The sequence below is a fragment of the Lytechinus pictus genome, chromosome 7 (genome assembly GCF_037042905.1).
Source record: "Lytechinus pictus isolate F3 Inbred chromosome 7, Lp3.0, whole genome shotgun sequence".
NCBI classification, from domain to species: domain Eukaryota; kingdom Metazoa; phylum Echinodermata; class Echinoidea; order Temnopleuroida; family Toxopneustidae; genus Lytechinus; species Lytechinus pictus.
The window spans coordinates 34059045-34079451 of record NC_087251.1 but is presented as its reverse complement, the minus strand read 5'-3'; the positions used below and the strand labels follow the sequence as shown (position 1 = coordinate 34079451).

At 36.7% G+C, this 20407-nt stretch overlaps 1 protein-coding gene across 1 annotated transcript; it reads left to right on the top strand.

The window, feature by feature from the left end:
• Positions 1-2968: 2968 nt before the first annotated feature.
• On the top strand, positions 2969-12539 carry LOC129264517 (RNA transcription, translation and transport factor protein-like). Its single transcript, XM_054902401.2, has 7 exons — positions 2969-3177; positions 4530-4654; positions 5199-5298; positions 5837-5917; positions 6924-7075; positions 9460-9508; positions 10153-12539. Exons 1-7 carry the CDS (start codon positions 3120-3122, stop codon positions 10305-10307), a joined length of 720 nt encoding a protein of 239 aa, XP_054758376.2. The 5' UTR covers positions 2969-3119; the 3' UTR covers positions 10308-12539.
• The last annotated feature ends 7868 nt before the right edge of the window (positions 12540-20407 follow it).

Below are 20407 nucleotides of genomic sequence, written 5' to 3'. Positions count from 1 at the left end.
TGGAACTGATTCCACATTCTCATCTTGAAATATTGTCAGAAGGCTTGTAAAAGGTACTTTCTAAAAGACGATACAATATTTTGGCTAAATTTCACGGTTGAATAAACACAAGTCCAAATTTGCTATAATTGGATTTTTTACACATTTTCATCAATAAAAATGATAGAATGTGATGACAGTAATTTTTGGGAAGAGTATCTTCAACACTATTCATCGTTTCACGGTTAAAATGAACATTTATTGAAAACAAAAAATACGATTTTCAAATATAATAGGCAAGTATTGTTTCATTTTGGTAACTGAAACTGATCTTTTATCAACTTTTTTCATGACCAATTAACATGCTTTAATGATTCATAGGCGTTTAATTAAACATTCACGCTTGAATGAACATGTGGAATGTGATTAGCTCTTTTTTACGTTATTGGAAAAAATGCAATTTGTAACGATGGATATCTGTCACAAACCTGGTTCATTTGATTAGATTTTCATGAAAATCCCGATGTTTAATCCATCAGTGAGCACACAATATAAAAAAATTATGCAAATGAGAAGAAAGTTCAAAGCCTTGGCCCCACTCTGTGCCGTATCGAATTGTTATTGTGGTGTGCGCGCCTGTTGGATAGTGTTACTCTGAAGCGATGTGCGAAGTTTCATGAAATAACTGTTAGCAGAAGTAACAAAAACCGTCCATGAAACAAACCCCTTATTTCATATTTGTTAAGATTTTGACTTCCTCTCTCATAGACTTGTGTACATTATGGGTGCATATGTTTAAGAATAAGTAACCCCTTATTTAATATGGTGGAACTTTTTTTCAAGGCTGTCTTTAGCAATGTCATTTGGCAGTAATGTTTATCAACCTATGGGTAGAATTCTGTGCAAAAATGAAATCGATTTGTTTATTTACGGATGAGTGAGCACGCATCAAAGTGGCAAAATGGGTATTTTCAATGTCACAGACTCATTTTAAAGGGTAATAAGGTGAATATTGGGGGGCAAATTCGGTTTCAAATGTGACTTTAATTGCTGTTGTTTTTATCATCCATCATTTCTATCACCACACACTTTCCGAACTTTTAACATTTTTCATGGTTGAGCGAGCACATTCGAAAACTTAGGAATGAATACTCTTTATACTGCATAAATGTATTCTTTTCGTAACAATTTCTCATGATCAGTTTAATTTATGGACAAATCAGTGGTGGATCCAGAATTTAAAAATGGGGGAGGGGGCTATAATCGGGGGAGCCACCAACATTTTTAAATTTTAATATGACCTAACAAGTTGTAGAGGATACTACCAAAAACCCCTATAATGATACGTCACAATACAGGGGCCGCGGAACGGTTTTCAAAGTGTGGGGGGGGGGGTGCGCTGACCATGCATAAAATCACAATCGTATGGTCATTTTTACATTTTTGTACATGCTTTTGGAAAAAAAAGTGGGCCCCCACCCCGCTTCCGCGGCCCCTGCGGTATTGTGCTCACTCAACCATGAACATACGATATCAAAATTGTGTGTGGAGTGGCGAAGTGATGGATAGTAAAACAGCATAACACCATAAAATTCACCTAAAAACAACTTTTGCCCAACTTCGTATTTGCACAATCTGAAAAACGACCCTTGTCACTTTCAAAAATGGTCACCTACGAGATATCATATCTCAAAATAACTCCGTTCAAAAGTTACAGCAATTTGATTTAGGGGGGACTTACTTTTTTTGTTGTGTATAGATGAATGGAGGTCGGCTATTACATCAAATTAATTACTTAATTCAATTCAATTTTTTACGGTCATTTTTATTCAAACACAATACAAAGTAGGCCCTAATAAATCAAATACAAATATAAGGACGGACATCAAAGAACAGCAGATAACATAATTATGAAAATCAAACTACTATACTGCATAATATATGTGCATACATTTAGGCCGATGTTTGAAGTCAATATTGGAAGGATTGGTGGGTTACTCCGGTCCAGTACTGCAGGCCTACAGCTCGCTCCTTGACACTTACATATATATTTTTGGAGATGATATATCCTTTTCTTTATCAAAACGTGCTTTGTTCAATTTTGCTGGTTGAAATATTCAAAATTTGGCTAGCTCTTCGCGCTCACAGGCGGGCCCTATCCATCCGAGAGGCATGATACATAAAGTGCTCAGAAAGTAAAGTTTTCAGGTCTGATCAAATATAGTTTTAAGCCTGTGCTTCGCGCTCGCATTTCGATTGGCGAGATAATTTATCCTCTTCAATAAGTACTGAGGCCAACTGAGGCCCCTTTTTAGCTCAGCTTTGAGCTCGCATAATTTAGACAAAATGAGATACCGCGTTTGTAAGAACAAAATATTTTGTACTTTGATCTCCAGTCTTTAGTAAAACAAAAAATGAAAAAATAAACAAAATTAGCAAACAACAAAATCAACTTTTAGCACCCGATCGGGGAAAATGAGGGTGAAAATCCCCCCCATTGACGAAAGCTGGATCCGCCCGGACGCCCCTGGAGTATAGTATGTTACCATGTTGGGTAGAGTAGAGCCACTGATCTGTATTCTGGGGAGCGTTTCATGAAAGGACTTGTCGGACGTTTTATCCGACAAGTCCCATTTTATCCGACAGTTACCATAGTAACAGTACCTCTCAGCCAATCAACATCAGAGAAAGATGTCAGATCTGACAACTTGTCGGATGAAAATGTTGATGAAACACTCCCCAGATCTGTGAGTAGTATGTCATAGAGATATTGCGTTTTTAGATTGGAGTAGAGCAAAGGAAAGTAAATAAACGTAAAGTAAAGTAAAGATGCAAAAATCAAGCAAGTAGTAGGTAATACAGTGAAATGTCAATTTTTTTTAGCATAGGGAGGTCAGTCGATGACACGACCCAACGATTGACTAATTTTTGACTGGGGGAAAAAAGAGAAAATTCCCAATTGTAAAAAAAGAAAGAAAAAAAGAAATCCGACAATATTTTGTCGCAAGCTGGCGCTCGACCGATGAAATCGTCAACGCGAGTTACGAGTGCAGTGCTGTCGATTCAGTCATAAGAAGTCATACAATTATTTACTTTTACCAACCTGTTTTAATCCATATTCTGTCATTTTCACTTTTAATATGTTTAGGAGAAAGCTGCAAGCGCTGAACTATCCGCAGCCGGATTGCAATGTTTGTGGTAATTATTCTGATTCGCTTGATAAATGTCTCAATGATATTAAAAACCCTTTTTCTATCTCGGTCCCACATGTGAAAAGTTTTGTTGGATATTGACAATGTTATACAAATAATGCATGCAGCCGAGTGCGTTAGTGGAAATGCAGAGGATGCGAGGTTTCTTTAGTCTTTTTTTAGATAGGTGCTGCACTATGCACGAGCCGCTGAGGGGGAGTGCCCAGTGTGCACCACCTGAAGAAACCAAGCTTTTTCTGCATTTACTTTTATGCACGACAGATCAAAGTGCATTATTTGTTTTATAAAATAGCAACACAAACATGACAAACAAATTCTTAAAAAGTTTCAGAATTCAGTAGGATGGGGGGGGGGGGGGGGGGGGTCGGGTGTCTGGACACTTTATATTTTTCAAGCCTTCTTTTTTGTCTTTGGATTAGGGCCTACACTAAAAATATGATTTCAATAATAGTTGTAATCATCTTCCATTTTGTTCTGTATAATTATAATAATATTTCCTAACATTTTGTACTAAAAATTGATGAAACTGCTTTTAAATTTTTCCAAATGACTTTCTAAAATTGATCGTCCGGACACACAACCTGTCCGCTGTCCGGACACACAACTGGGTATACAATTTTGTTGGACTTCTACCGCACTAGTCTGCTTGAGCGTGCAATGTCAATTTTCGTTGCGCACCTTTTGCACTGCCGTGCAGTGCACAAAAAAAGTTGGATGTCATGTGACGCATATTGGCCAATCACGATGCTTGAAATAATACACCTATTTTATAACATCAAATAATTGCATTGCCAATATAAATTGCCTCAAGTGGCGTGGTTTGGCTTGCCCTGCCTTAGCCGGCCCTGAGGACTTCGTGATGATATTTTCTAATAGTTTGACATATACTTATTCACTACGAAGCCTTGAAACCCTTGCCATAGGCACATAAATTTGTTTGATTTTATTTATCTACACTGTATAGTATGCCTAATGGCTAATGCGTATGAAGGTGCAAAAAAACAGAATAAATGTGAAAAATTAGAGGTTTCTTACCAGACCGATCTCGTGTAGATCCCTCGATTCATTCGTAAACACCGCACAAGAATAGGCTTGACCCTTGAACATGTTGAACCGCTTCGTTTCGACGTAGCTTCGATAAGCGGTGTGACAAAATGCCGTTTTGAAAAACAATTTATAGATAAAAATTATTATTTAACAAATAAAAAAATTTGAAAGTTGATTATAATAATTATTATTACAATAGTAATTATTTATAATCAAGTTTCCAATTTTATTATTTTTGATAAATAATAATTTTTATCTCTTTTTTTCTCTCTTTTCCACCTTGACTGACAGATGAGAATAAATGGCGGAATCTAGTTGAATGGCTAGAAGATCAGAAGGTTCGCTTGTATAAGATTGAAGATAGAGCTGCTCTAAGGAACAAGAGCAGCACGCAGTGGCCAAAAGCATTCATTAAAGTAAGACCATTAGTCTTGATTGACATTTGTCAACATAATACAATAAATTCATTCTATGTAATTTCAGTTGAGAGTAGTTATTCACACAGTGCCTTGTTTATGACTCCTAACTATAAAGATCAGTAAATATTTGTAAAAGTATGATGATGATGGGGATGAAGATGATGAAGGAGATGATGATGACAATGATGAAGATGATCGTAATGATGATGCTAATGAAGCTGATCCAATCGATGATGACGATGATGATGGTGATGATGATGATGACAGTGACGAAGATGATAGTAATGATGATGCTAATGAAGTTGATCTGATTGATGATGATCATCATTATCATCATTATCAAACACCAACAACACTCAACAATATTTATTATGATGATGATAATGGTGGTGATGATAATGATTGATGATGATTATTAATACTAATACCAATTATTATAATGATGATAATGACTAGGCGATAGTATCAACAACTGCAACTCTGACAATGAAAATCTTCCTTGTTTACTTTTCTTTACTGTACCTCTACATTTTCTTTTCAGTATATCCAAGACTTACAATGTCCATTGGATGGCAGTGATAGATTGGCAGTGTGTGATTGGATTCTTGGTCATGCCGTTCGATTGGAGTATGGAGAAAAGGGTAACACAAATTCCTCTCTAAATGATGAAAATAAACGTATCAATTAGACTGGGTGGGTGTTTTGTAAAGCCATTACCCACAGTGACACAACATGTGCTCCTGGAACACTTGTCTTAATATTTCAGATTAGAGTAAGGTTAGGTTAGAGTTAGGATTGTAACAGAGTTTTTGGTTCAGAATAATGTAACAATAAGGATTAGGGTTTATTTGGTTTTTTGAGGTTAGGTTTTATGTTTTGCTTAACGTGCAGAATTTCCATCGGAGCAATTGATGCAGGAGCAAATGTCAAATTTGAATATTAACATACCATTTTCACAACTCACGACCGTAATGATGCACAAAACAGCTTGGATTAGAAGGTTTAAGAATTGGGTCAGTGCATCAATCCCCTATGGGAAGGCATTAATCCTCAATACCAGGTCCCTTGAATAGGACTTAAAGACAATGGTCTCTTAGTTGCTTGTACACTGGCCTTGATTGTATCTGAGCTGTCTTGAGAAATTAACAATTTTACTGGATGTTTATTTTTATCTTACAGCACAAATTTATAAAGGAATAGGAGCACCATCTAAGACTCCTTCAGGAACTATGGCGGAAGACCCCTTTGCAAGTATTGATGGTAAAAATCAAGAACTATTAAGTGATAGGCTATGATTGGTTGAAATCAATATCGATTGTAGAAAACTAGCACTGTCTCAGTGCCGTTTCTCAGAAATGCGCGCTGCTCGGGGCACAGGTGTGAATCCAGCTTGTAATCCAGATTGTAATGCACAAATATTACACCCCCTGAAATTGTATTGTATCTAACCCAGCTTGACCCGCTACCATTGGGGGGGGGGGGAACCCTGACTTGCTTTTCATAGAGGAGATTGAGTTTGATCAATCACAACTGTCTTTATAGAACCTAAAGACTTTTATGAAGTACATATTTCTTTTTACCATTTTGTTTCTTCATCAGTAGATGAACCCATACTTTACTTTTCCTTTTCATGCCCCTGCAGACGAAGTCCGGAGGGGGCATTAAGCGTTGCCCCTGTCCGTCCTTCCGTCCGTCCCCCACTTGGTTTCCGCGCAATAACTCAAAAATATTTAATGGATTAAAAAAAAAATTTGGTGTGTAGGTAGATGACACCAAAATACAGGCTAAGTTTGAATTCGGAGTCCGCAGGTCAAAGGTCATAGCTCATTAAATATGCGAATTGGTTTCCGCGCAATAACTCGAAAAATATTTAATTGATTTTAAAAAATTTGGGTGTGTAGGTAGATGACACCAAAAACAGGCTAAGTTCGAATTCGGAGTCTGCAGGTCAAAGGTCACAGCTCATAATATATATAAAAGTTGGTTCAAAGGTCTAAATTTGTTCATTATATATATGCATATTGGTTTCTGCTCGATATTAAGTTCAATCATATTGAATGAATTTCTGACCGCGTTAAGCGGGGGCATCTGTGTCTTTTGGACACGCCAAATTTCTAGTCTTAAATGGATACTCCAAACTGAAAATGATATAACTTTAATTTTCAGACGAACACAAAACACTGAAAACTTCATTTTGAACGGCTGTGTTCAGATTGTGCACATGAGCGAGTAATGAATGAGAGCAACCATGTTTTATTTCCTACAGTTTCTAGTCCAAATGTGAAGGTGGGCCTGGTATCCTTGTGTTCACTACTCAAGATTCCCAGACACGTGGATCCTATTGTGACTTTGGAAGCCATTGCTCTTCTCATCAAAGACAGACTCTCCGATGATGCACAGGAAGGGGTACTTGAAGAGGTATTAGACAGATTTCCAGTGATTGAACTGTAACATAAGAATGTCATTTTCTATTTATGCACAAAAATATGTACAGACAATCATGTAAATGACTAGGCCTGAATTCAGGAAGGTGAATTCACTTAACCCATGGGTTAAATTTTGTCCTTTGACATCATGGATTAAATTTAATCCCTGGAGTGTTACTTAACCCATCTTTTGTGAAGTGATCATTGATTTATAACTCACACGGTTAGTTGACCCATTATTTAGCTTGGGTTAACTATAATCCACAGGGTAAGTTACCCCAGTTAAATTAGTTCAGGTCAAAAAAATTTAACACACCTTTGTGAATTTGGGTATTAGATTTGAGTGGTTCTTATAAATTGAACTGATTTGAATGTACCATTCTCTTTCAACATACTCACACAAGTCCTTGTGCAGTCATGTAAGGAAACTTCCAGTTTGTCAAAGTTTAATTTACAAATATGTGTGGAATGTGACACCTGAATTTAAGTCATAATTGACATTGTATATATTTCCCCTATTTTGTTCCATCTCAAAGCTTTTCATGATGTATTCTCACAATTGACTGAAGTTAGCAACAGAAATATTTGCTAATGGTTGAAATATAGCTTTAGATTGTATGGATTGATAACTAATTTGAGTTCATCATGGAGGTAAATTGCCAAATTGTCTACTGCCAACTCGTCCACTCACCACATGGTCTACATTCATTTAGTCTAATTCCATTCCATCCATCAATATTTCATCTAACAACCATTTGAGCCAATAACCATTTGGTCCAATAACCATTTGGTCCAATCGTCAATTCGTCTAATCACCATTTCGTCTATGACCATTTCGTCTCATAACCAGTTGGTCTGATATCCATTTTATTTTTATTAATTTTGCACAATTAACACTTAGTCCAATTAGACCAAGTGGTATATGGCTATTGGACCAACTGGTTATTCAACGAAATAGTGAGTGGACGAATTGGCAAGTAGACTATGTGGATAGTGGACGAACCACATGGTCTACATTCATTTAGTCTAATACCATTCCGTCTATCAACATTTCGTCTGACAACCATTTGGTCCAATCATCAATTTGTCTAATCACCATTTCGTCTATGACCATTTTGTCTCATAATCAGTTGGTCTAGTATCCATTTTATTTTCATTCATTTTGCACAATTAACACTTAGTCCATTTAGACCAAATGGTATATGGATTAAATGGCTATTGGACCAACTGGTTATTAGACGATATGATGAGTGGACGAACTAATGGTAGACCAAATGATAGTAGACGAGTTGGCAATTGGACGAATTGGCATTAGACCAATTGGAAATAAACCATGAATATGCTTCAGTACTTTGATGAGATCAAAGCGAAAACACAAAGGTGGTTTTGAAAACCCACGGTTGAGTCCATGGTTTATGCAGATTTCCTGTATAAATTATGCTTATTTTACCGCGTATATTAGAAAATGTCCAATGCTGTTGCGCGCTTTTGACACAGTGCGCCATGGCTAAGTACGCTATTTTATTAATGAGTCCACTGTTTTGAATTAATGAGTTCACTCTTCAAACAGTGGACTCATGAATAAAATAGCGTATCTAACCATGGTAACGGGTATCAAATTGGCGCACTGTGACAAAAGCGCGCATCAGCATTGGAATTTTTTATACACGCGTTTGATACGTGCTAAATTAAGCGTAATTTATACAGGAAATCTGCATAAACCATGGATTCAACCATGGGTTTTCAAAACCACCTTTGTGAATTCGGGTCAAAGAGGTTCCATGATGTCTGATGAGACTGGTATTAATTAAGGTGCTACATTTTTGTGATTGAAATTTGGCAAAATTCAGAGTTAAATTTAATCAATGCTGAGAAAAAGTGCATGTTTGCTGATATGTTACTATGGTATACGCTCCTTATTCCAAAAGAAGCAGATTGAATGTACTAAGATGTTTACTGATCAAAAAATGAAAATTTGTGACATAATTATAAAGGTTTGTTAATCGGAAACGGGAATAGGGTTTATCATGTTTAAGGTTTATCGATCCAACAATATGATAATGTTTGTTATTCCGAAGGTTCATTAATGAAATTAGGTTCATTATTCGCAAGGTTCAATAATCCAAATATGAAATAATAAGATTTGTGAGTACAAAAATAACTGATGAACTGTACAAATCTTGTTTTCTGACTATTAAACCTGTGGAATAATGAGCCTTATTTCATTTGGAATATTGAACCTTTAAAAGAAATGATCAAATTAAAAAAAAGTCATCTGATAATTGTTTTCTTAGCCCATTTGTTACCATTTTGATGATTGAAATAATTGCATACCTTTCGTGTTTTTATTATTTTAAAAATATTTTCACATTGCAGGGGGTGGAGGTGGACCTCAGCGAATATGAAGTAGGATTCGATGCAAAAGGTATGTGCCTTTTTCAATATGTGCATTTCATAATACATATGTATGCCACCAATATTCTTTATCATGAGAGGCTCGTTGGTGGATCACTCTTTCTTACGACATTCAAAATAGCAAGGGCAGTGAGAGAAAATTGCAAAATCAAAGAAAAATGAAAGATAAATCCCAAGCGCATGGAAGATTAAGGATAAATCAATAGAACTACAAGTGTGATCCCAGGAAAATTGCAGTGCTTATATGGAGTTTTCGATCACTTTGAACTTTTCCCTCAAAATGTTTTAGTGTCTCCCTTTACAAATAAAATTATAGGCGACTTTATACTCTGGAATATTATACAGTTTCTAAAAATGTAAGTTTAAAGACTAGCTATTTAAAACACATTTGATGACAGACCTCCCTGTGTCGGTCAGACCGAAGAGGCATAGTCTAAGTGGAATTTACAAAATGTTAAAGAGCTAATTGTAAAAGTAATCCCAAATAATTCATTTGATTGATTATAACTACAGATGAAATGGGATCACATTATGTTGAAGAAGATCCAGTGGGCATTAGACACAAATATGACAAGAACAAATGATAATTCACTTTTCTAATTTTTTTCTCTGTAAACTTTACTTTCCTTCATTATCTTTCTCTATAATTCATAGATCCAGTTATGAATGATGCCGGAAGGATTTTACGACTTCTTCACATCAACGAATTACGAGACCTTCAAACTAAGATCAATGAAACAATAGTTGCAGTCCAGTCACTGACTGCTAATCCAAAGACTGATCAACGGCTTGGAAAAGTAGGACGGTAACGTCTTCTCTCGCCCACAAAGTTATTTAATTCACAGTGACTGATAGGAACAACAATATGGAATTCATATTCTGTATGGCTATGGGATTTCCTCCTATTGTACTTGTAAAAAATATATGTACTTATAAAGTAATTGCTCTTGTTATGTGTAGTTTATTTTTATTGCGAGTATTTCTAGTAACTGGATTCAGGCCTTAAATTTCAATATTTTAGGGCAAATTAGGAAGGACAAGACCGTGGCTATGGGTAATTTCTTTTAAAACGATTCAGAGTTTAAATGTACTATTAAGTGGTTTATTCAATTATAATCGCAGTTTCATCTATTACTTAAAGTTATTTAAGGAACTGCTAGCTTTAAAGGGAGGAATAGTGGTTGATTTCTTTTTCCGAAACAAAAATTACTTGAACTTTTTTATTAGAGTTGTATGTATCATTTGTTTTCTTTGATTTTTTATTGTGATATTCATTTTCTTATGTATATCATATTTACTTGTCCAATTTCTATGAAATGCCAAGTGCTTAGCGACATCCATTGATATTTGCCTTAAAAAACAGTATGTTTTCATAAGGATTCTGTTTCTGCAGTGCATTTTATTTTCATTGTATATTTGGGTCCATCACTGTGGGTAGTTTCAGTTTATCACCTCGTCTGAATCAAATGAACCTTTGAAAAAAAAATCATAATCAAACCTTGATCTTTGATCTCAATATTAACTAATGGTATTTCCCAATTTTTTCCATAAAGATGGGCATTTTTATTATTTGTGTGTGAAGGGAATGGCTTCCATTCTTTTTATTCCTTTTAAACAGGGTTCCCACAGTCATGGAAAATCCTGGAAAAATTTGTGGTCATGGAAAGTCAGGGAATTTGGAAAATTTGTGAAAAGTCATGGAATTGCATTTACCTCTTGGCTATGGCAGCTTTCCAGTTTGTCGTGTCTCACTACACTCTGTGATTATACTCTGCTATTATAATTGGTGTTCATGATTTCCATTTTTCCCAGTTTTGTGACATCCCGAATTCTACATAACTCCCAGGATGTCACAGGAAGTCATGGAAAGCAGCAATTTAGTCAAGGAAAAATCATGGTATTCTGTTTTCAAATTTCTGTGGGAACCCTGTTAAAGAATTTCATCCTTCCCAGTATTATTTCATGACGTTCTGTTGTGGTTTTAATTTAGTTCCATCATAAATTTTAGAAGATAGGTGTGTAATATATTCTTGGTTTAGCAATGATGGAGACATAAAGTTTTACTTTTTATGCTGACTCAATATTGATAAAACGCGTTTTAGGCCCCAGCCTCACTTTGATGGGATTGTGAGACTTAGTAAGCCCCCACACCCTCCCCACCTGTAAACCCAGGGGAAAATAGCTGGCAGTATTGAAACTTTCTACACATTCTGAATCCAGATAAGTATTCATCATCATGATGCTATTTTAGTTTATTTGTTCATTTATTTCCAGTCATATGTTATACATATGATGTAGTATTTTTGTATTGTGATATCTCCAATTAATGACTATAATTAACAGAGATGGTTGTACACCGCAAGAGTCTGATGTACTATAATATGTATGAATGTATGGAAATATATAAAGTTAGCCAATATTTTTATCATTTATTATCTGACAATCCATATTGGTATGATCATAACTTTTGTCATAAAATGATAAAAGATAACTCAGTTATTCATTTTTTCTGTGTAAGATTTTGCCAATAAAATATTTGAAAATGGAAACCCTTATAGTGCAATTTGATCCTTCATTTCATAATGGAGGGAGGGGCACAGAAAATTGTTCTATATTGTTCTATACTCATGCTTTGTATGTTTCTATGTATACTATTACTTGTTTCATATCTCCAGGGACGGTGCCATGGGGGATTTAATGCCCCCCTCCCTCTTCATGTTCTCTTCAGTACTGCAAAAAGGGGGAGAAAAGGGAAAAAAATAACAGAGAAGATTATATAAAGGACAATTAAAATCTAGGTTTCTTGGCCATGTAACTCCAAAGTACCCCTATAATTCAATTGAAATAAAAATTAATATGATCTTTAGGATTTAGGCACCCCCCCCCCCCGCCCCATCACAATAACCTGGCGCCATCCCTGCATACTTAACATCACATATTTTTCATCTATGATCTTACTAAATTTAGTTGTGTTAACTTCTCAATTTCGTAAAATATTTTCATTGTATTTATTGTCTTCATATATCTATTTATTTCATTTATCAACATCTGTTTGAGTAATTTGTTGAAACGAAGTGTACCCAGTTGTGAAATGTAAAATAAACCAGTGGCATGGATAGGTCTTCATACTTGGGGGGGGGGGGGGGGGATGGATTCCGTATTGGCCATCTCCATGATGTGTACTTTATTCATGCGTGTTAGTGCATATATGAGTGTGTGCTGTGCATAATTTATGGGTGCAGAACATAGTATATGGGCTAAAACTTACTTAAAATTATAAAATTAGCAAGTGAACAAAAATTTTTACTTTTCAAAATGAAAATCTTAGTTTGTGATTGATTTTACTTTTTCTCGATTGTGGAATTTCTTTCTTGTTTTGGGCATGCCCTCAAAGCCCCCATGTCATTTGGTGTGAGGGTGTTTCTGTATGTGTGAGTGTGAAAGTGTGTGTATGTTTGTGTAAGTGCTTATATAATAAGTTTATGTGTACATATACCCTCCTACCTATTATTTAGACAAGAATATTGAGAGCGAGCAAAGTGAGCGAGAGGAAATTTTTTAAACCTTTCTGACTTGATTTCGATTTATAATGTATGACAATATTGATGATAATATTAATGATGATAATGCAATCAGAGGCCTCGATCCTTGGGGGCAGGGGGCAATCACCCTCAATAAAAAGAATGGGGGACAAACATTGATTGCCCCCTAATAATTATATGACGACTTGAAAAAAAACTTTGATATGCAATGCGATTATATGTTATAGAATGCATTGGAGAGCACTATAAAACCATTAGATTTGGCATAAAAATACTTTTAATGTACACAATCTTCAATTATTTTGCTGCACTATGTAAAATTCTGTATTATAATTTGGTATTTTTGCATCTTTGCCCCCCCCCCCATCCTATACAACCGGGGGATCAACGCACCTGATGACTAAGTTTGTATCATTCAACTGGGGGGTGGATGATTGTACACATCATCCCCCACCTGGGAAGTTTTGGAATGCATCCTCGATCGATCCCCCCCCCCCATACCGCTATGTACACCTCTGAAATATACCAAACTGAAAGTGACGCAAATCATTTTGCAAGCTGGTAGACTTGCCTATATTTTTTTCATAATGGGTTCACAAACACTAAATTTATTTCTTGTCTCAATTGTCTCAATGGCATCACTGACATTTTACAGTTATATGAAGTAGTTGATATTATAGCAGTACAATAAAAGTCCAAATGCTGTCATTTTATTATGGAAGTTCACATTGAATTTCAAATAAAATTACTTAAAATATAAGAATTACAAAAATAATTTTGCCATGATCTATGGCTCCTTGCGCCGATCAAAAGTAGTAAATTTGTCAGTTGTGTGAAGCTTAATTTATCAATGAACAAGGTACAATATTGTACAGAGATCTCCCAAAGGCAGGTGAACACAATATTCTTGAAATATCATGGATTCAAAATACTTTTTTTTTTCAGGAATAAGGCTACTCTGTGTAAGCCAAATTAAAGTAAAGTGAAATGAATTGCGTAGATGAAAATTCATTTTAAAAATTCAAAATACTAATGAAGCCCATGCATTTTTCATGGAAAAAAATCATAATTTTCAGACCGCTAGCCTAATACTGAGCTATTACTTAAGTCTTTTCATTATATAGTTTTGTTTTTTGAAAAAAATAAGTTAGTTACTGGAAAAAAAGATGATCTAGCTAATAATCTGAAAATGAGAAACTTCATTGAATATATAAATGAATCATTGACTAGATTTTCCTTCCCCATTTAGTAAGCCCTAAATGTTAATGGTTATTCCGATGCTATATAGTAAAAAATACTACTTTGTTACAAAAACTAGACCACACTCTCCGGCACACCTCCAGTTAAAACTCTTCTTGGAGTATTTCGGAGGAACATCATACCAAGTACCAAGAAACAATCTGTTTGACGACACCATAAGGGCGGTGATTTGATCAAATTATTCTTCTATCTTCCTGCTGTGTCGGCATCTCTGGTCGCTGTGTTTACCTCATGTTCTTGGTAAGAATCGTTTATTTGTTCACATTTCGAAGATAATAATGAAATTGATTTACTAGATTTGTATCTCCCAATGCTTTGTTAGAATAAAAGGTGTCTATATATTCAAATTTTCCTCATAATTCGATTATAATTTCTCTCCCGACTGGGAGCTGCACTCGCGCTCCTCGTCCTCGCGCGACCTCTTCGGCCTCTCTAACTTAGACCAAAAGCTTCGGTCTCTGTTATGTTGGCTGTTCCGCTGAACTCCGTTGGCTACTTGGCTCTAGCCTGGCTGGAGGCTTCAGGGGCCCGTTTCTCAACACCGTCATAAGTCTAACTGCTTGACTAAATCGGAGATAGTGAGCTACTTTCACTACTTGTCCGCTAACCGTTTCACGAAGCCCTCTTTTAGTTTTAGTCTTTAGTTTACCAAGATCGGGTACAACAACCTCACAAAATATTTATGACACCTCCGAACCTGTCTTAACTTCTTTCTTAATGACGTAGTGGCATCACGTGGGTAGACTATGACATGCGAAAGTGCCTAGAAATTTTAAAATTATAATCTTACGTAATCAATCATAGAGGTTGAAATTACATCACAAAACAAGTGGGTTAATGGCAAATGCATTCAACTGTTCAATGATAATTGTAATACAAAGAAACTATAAAAACTTGCCAAACGCCACAAAACCATTATTATGAATTAGTAAAATGATTTAATCGATAAAGATTCTACCACGTCAGGCCATCCATAACTGAACTCGTATTTGTTGTTTTCAGACCCCTATTAACAGTTGGATGAATTCTATCTCTAATTTATGCATATAATTTGTCCAATATCGTATCTTTCGGTATCAATGATTAAAAATGTTTTGTTAAACTATATTTTGATGACGTTTGGAATCGTAAAAGTCCGTATAATTATCATCATTTTACAAAGAAAACCGTTATGGTTTACTTTCGTAAACTATTAAAATTGGGTCTCCCGGGGGTACCCATCTCAACGTCCACAAGTGATTTTTTAGTCATGAAATGAATTATTCATAATCTAATTTTCTCTGCAATTGAATGCTCCAGTCTTCATGGTCTAAGTATGTATGATGCATAATTCACCTGTGCTATTATTTTGAAAAGATTTATTTCCCAATTCATCATAATATTTGCAATTTTGTAATAATTTTTCTTTTTGAAAATTATGCTATTTTGTGACTAAGGCTACGTCTCGTCTGCTCTTTTTACCGATAGTATCGATATCAAGGTATTCTAGTTAGGAAGCCTTTCGATAAACAGGTTTAGTAAGATTGGAACTAACTCCGTGGTTGGTGGATAAAGATATGACTAACATGTCCATGTGTTGAAAAACGGGCCCCAGGGGCCCGTTTCTCAACACCGTCATAAGTCTAACTTCTTGACTAAATCGGAGATTGTGAGCTACTTGTCCGCTAACCGTTTCACGAAGCCCTCTTTGCCAAGATCAGGAACAACAACAACCTGCATGACCTGACTAAATATAATTTATGACACCTCCGAACCTGTCAACATGGTCAAACTAGTGTCATAACTTCTTTCTCGATGACGTAGTGATATCACGTGGGTAGACTATGACATGCAAAATTGCCTGGAAATTTGAAAATTATAATCTTACGTAATCAATCATAGAGGTTGAAATTACATCACAAAACAAGTGGGATAATGGCTGCATTCAATGATAATTGTAATACAAAGAAACTACGTGTTTAGGGTGCTTTTTGAGACCCCTTGGTCGCGCATGGTATCCACTCGTCAATGGAAGTGGCCCCCCCCCCCCCCGGGAGTGGAGTGGAGCCTGCACGAACTTCGCTCGAGGTAACTCTAACCATGCTACGTTAGTTCTACTCCGCTCAGATTCCTCGATCTAGCGCGTTTAGCGCCTGGCGTTATCCTGAACTTGGTGATGATTCTGTCTTGCTGATCTAATTGTTAGCCCGAGCCAGCCCTGGCCTTGCCTTTCGCGATTGCGCTGGCTCCGCGCTTTGTGTGTGCTGAGTAGCCAGGAGGCTCCATCCCATCTGCGTGTACCGCCAAAAAACCTTAAACTTTCGCCCCCGAGATTTCTGCTTTCCTTCTAACAGATCTAGCCCTAAATCATGTAAATGGGATACAACTTCACACAGTGGTAAATTGTCCACAGACTGTATACAACGAATAGACCGTCTCAGCTCAGCGAATCGGAGACCGCTGATTGGTCAATCGCGCAGAACACGTCATGTCTACGTGGTCGCCAAAATAATACCTCGGACTGTGTGCGAAAGTATCAATAGCGATAACGATATCCGATCACACTGTATACGCGGGATCGCTCCAGTATCGATCGAAAATTATCGAGACTCGGCAATTTCATGCATATTCATGCGGCGCTCCGAAACCTGGAAATCAATTGACTTTGTGCACGTTGCGATAGACTCTACAAACTTCAACGAACACGATGTTATATCGACGCTAATTCATAACATTTTGACGGAAAAGCAAGAAGTAATCAAAATTCGCTTACCTGTGCAGTATCGGTGAGAAAATAGATTCTCCGAGAATACCTTTCATAATTCATATAAAATATAGGAAAGTGAAATTCTAGGTCGATTTTGGTATGAGGTGATAGAGAATTGCACACTTGTTTTGGTGGAACACTGTGTTGGGCTATGGAAGGCTTGCACTGCGCATGCTTGCTATATTTTCATTCATAAATTGGATCTCGGCAGTGGCTGGATGACATGTAATAAGCAAAATGTACACGCCCGCTAGCGTTGAACGCACCTCTATCCGTTCTACACAATTTGCCACTGTGCTTCATTTCCGACATTTCTACGCTATTGATTTCATTTTTAAACAAGAATTCATCAAAAAAATGAGAAAAATATGAAAAGACGGGAGAGACTTGCTCGATGCATATGCCGCCATCTTATTTGCCAATGTTACGGACGCGCGAGAGTAACCAGCGTCTATAACTCTGTGGAGATAAATGCTGGTTCCCATTGATTTATGCTGGTTCCCATTGACTTTTTTTTTTTTTATTTATCAACAAATTTGTAATCATAATCTTTTCCACCTTGTGAAAGGTAGAAGGAAAATTCAGGGTAGATGGATTAATTAGAAAAGTACGTCATTCCATAACCATACAGTATATGTGACTTGATAAAGCCATGTAAGGGAATGGTTGATGTCATCTGTAAAAGTGTCCATCATTTGAAATCTGAGCCTGATGAATATATTGCATGAGGAAAGAGGGAACCAGTTGTGTAAAGAGCTTTTTGCACCAATTCTTTTTAAAATCGCTTTAGTAAATATTCTTCATATATCGTACTGAAAGAAGTTACAAATTTGATTTGGTGGCCAGATCGCAGAAGTATGAAATCACCAACAATGATTTATTTGATATCCGTATTCATATGATTCAAGCTTCATTTTATATCATTCCCTCCTTTCTTGAAATTAAATTTGCCAAAAAATCTCATGAAATCACATAAAAAATATTAAATTTTTACATGTTCATGTTACTTGTTTTACATTTTCACTATGTTTACAAAACTAGATCAAGAGTGTAAATGTTAGACCATGTTAACTCAGGGAGCCCTACAGGTGGCAGAGTTCTGGTGCCTGGCTAGGGTCAAGATTCAAGTATCACGGGGTCAACCAAGAAGAGGAACAAAATTTTCCAAAAAGAAATGAAAAGAAATGAAAGTTTCCTTTATACATATACAATGTGCATTTTGAGCAGATGAATGTAATAATGAGAGCAGAGCATGTGAATTTTGGTCAGGATTAAACTTTCTATGTTTACAAAACTAAATCAAGAGTGTAAATGTTAGACCATGTTAACTCAGGGAGCCCTACAGGTGGCAGAGTTCTGGTGCCTGGCTAGGGTCAAGATTCAAGTATCACGGGGTTAACCAAGAAGAGGAACAAAATTTTCCCAAAAGAAATGAAAACAAATGAAAGTTTCCTTTATACATATCTCTCTTATATTCCTCCGCTAAGATCATAGATCATTGACACCATGGGGGGGGGGGGGGGGGGGTCAATGTCACAAAGACTATTGAAGTGGAGAAAATTTTACCTTAAAAACTTTTGCCCCTCTCCCACCCCTCTCCCAATTTCTTGAATTCAATAGTGGAAGATCAACTGGTTTATGCTTTATGGCAATGTGCATTTTGAGCAGATGAAGGTAATAATGAGAGCAGAGCATTATTAAACTTTCCCTTTTGAGTTCCCATGTCTTTTAGAGATTTGACTGTAAAGAGTACTCTTTACTGCATGATTTGGCAAGTTATTCCTCTCAATCGCAACTCAAATGAATTTTGCCATTTCAAGTACCTGCTTGGGGTTTCTCTATAGGTATGTCCTCTGGTTCTGGAGTCATCCTTGCATTTGAAGAATTGTCAAGTCACAAGATCCTTGAATTGTTTACAATACTTGGACAAGATCTGATCTATGACAACAGTAGGATAGTGAATGAACAAGTACTTGGAAGGTTTTGACATTTGACAAGTTTTGTGGAGGTTGCATAAGGAGTTTATGGAACTGAGCTTTTGTGCTATTACTGATGCACCCAGGATGTAGAAAAAGGATTGACTAAAGCTACAAATAGTGCAGGGGTAGGCTCAAAACATTAGTCCACGCTGTGTTTGGATTTGCCTTAACCTGCAGGATGAGGTCTTGCTGGATTTGTGCAGGCTAGACAGGTAGCAACCAGCAGGTAGCTGACGACGAAGTAGGATTGGCAGTGTGCTCAAGGTACAGATCCTTGGCCTTTGGTTTAGGAGTTCTAGTCGAGAAGGAAAAAGAAGTCCTGTTGGTAAGTGCATCATGCTGCTTGGCCTGCATCACCTTCGACTAATTGCTTCCGTAGTTGGTCATTGGGGGGTTTATTTCAAGCTTATCAAATCAGGGAAGGTTGAGATGCTGAAGAGCAGCATACCACTGCTGTATGGAGTAGGTGTTGGTACAAATACTATGAAGAAGCATTCTACTCCTGTCAAAATCGGTGCTCAAGATCTGCCCTCAGAGTAGGAGCTTTTCCTGTGTGACCAAAAGGCTTATTCGGATGATATCTGTATTTAAGCAGATACACTGCTTCATTGGTAGGTGTTGTCGGTAGACCCAGATTCCGCAAGTGGAGAAGAGCAATATCCAAGCAGTTAAACATTGCTCTTGTGAAGGGTATGCTTGAGCAGCCAAAATTCATCCATGGAACACAAAAAGTTTTCCACAGCTTTGCTCAACTTCAGTCAACTATCTAGACCCCATCCATGCATCAAATATTAATTCCAAGTACTTTTCCATGAAAAAAAAATCGGCAATCAGTATGTCCTACCCCCAAAATTAGATTGAAAATGGTGAGATTTTTTATTTTTTATGTTGTTGAAAGAGACCGCTTGCGCGTTGGGCAAGGCACAATCCCACTTCCCAGCTTTATCAGGCATATTCATTATGAACAAAAAGCATTGTCTTATACAAGTTTATCAACAGAGAATTGATCTCAGGATAATTTCAACACACTATCTTATCCTTCTCGAATCCAGCTTGTGGTTACAGCATTGAAAAAAACCATACAGACAAAGAATGTTCTTATCTTCCTGTTTGGCTCTGCCTAGGGCCAAGTCTCATTTGAAATGTTTCTTTCTGTACTTCGATGGCACACCTAAAACACTCCTCACTTTCCACTCCAAAATTTACGTTGTTGCTTGCGAGGAAGGTGTACTGTTCGTCATCGTAAAGGGCAGCGGTGTGTCTATAACGCATTTGCATATTGAGGCTCAGTGTTATCAGGATTTGGTGATGTATTACTCAGTGAATGTGGTGTGGTATTTTGGTTCAGCGGCTTAGCAACAACATCCATCCTTATCCCTGGC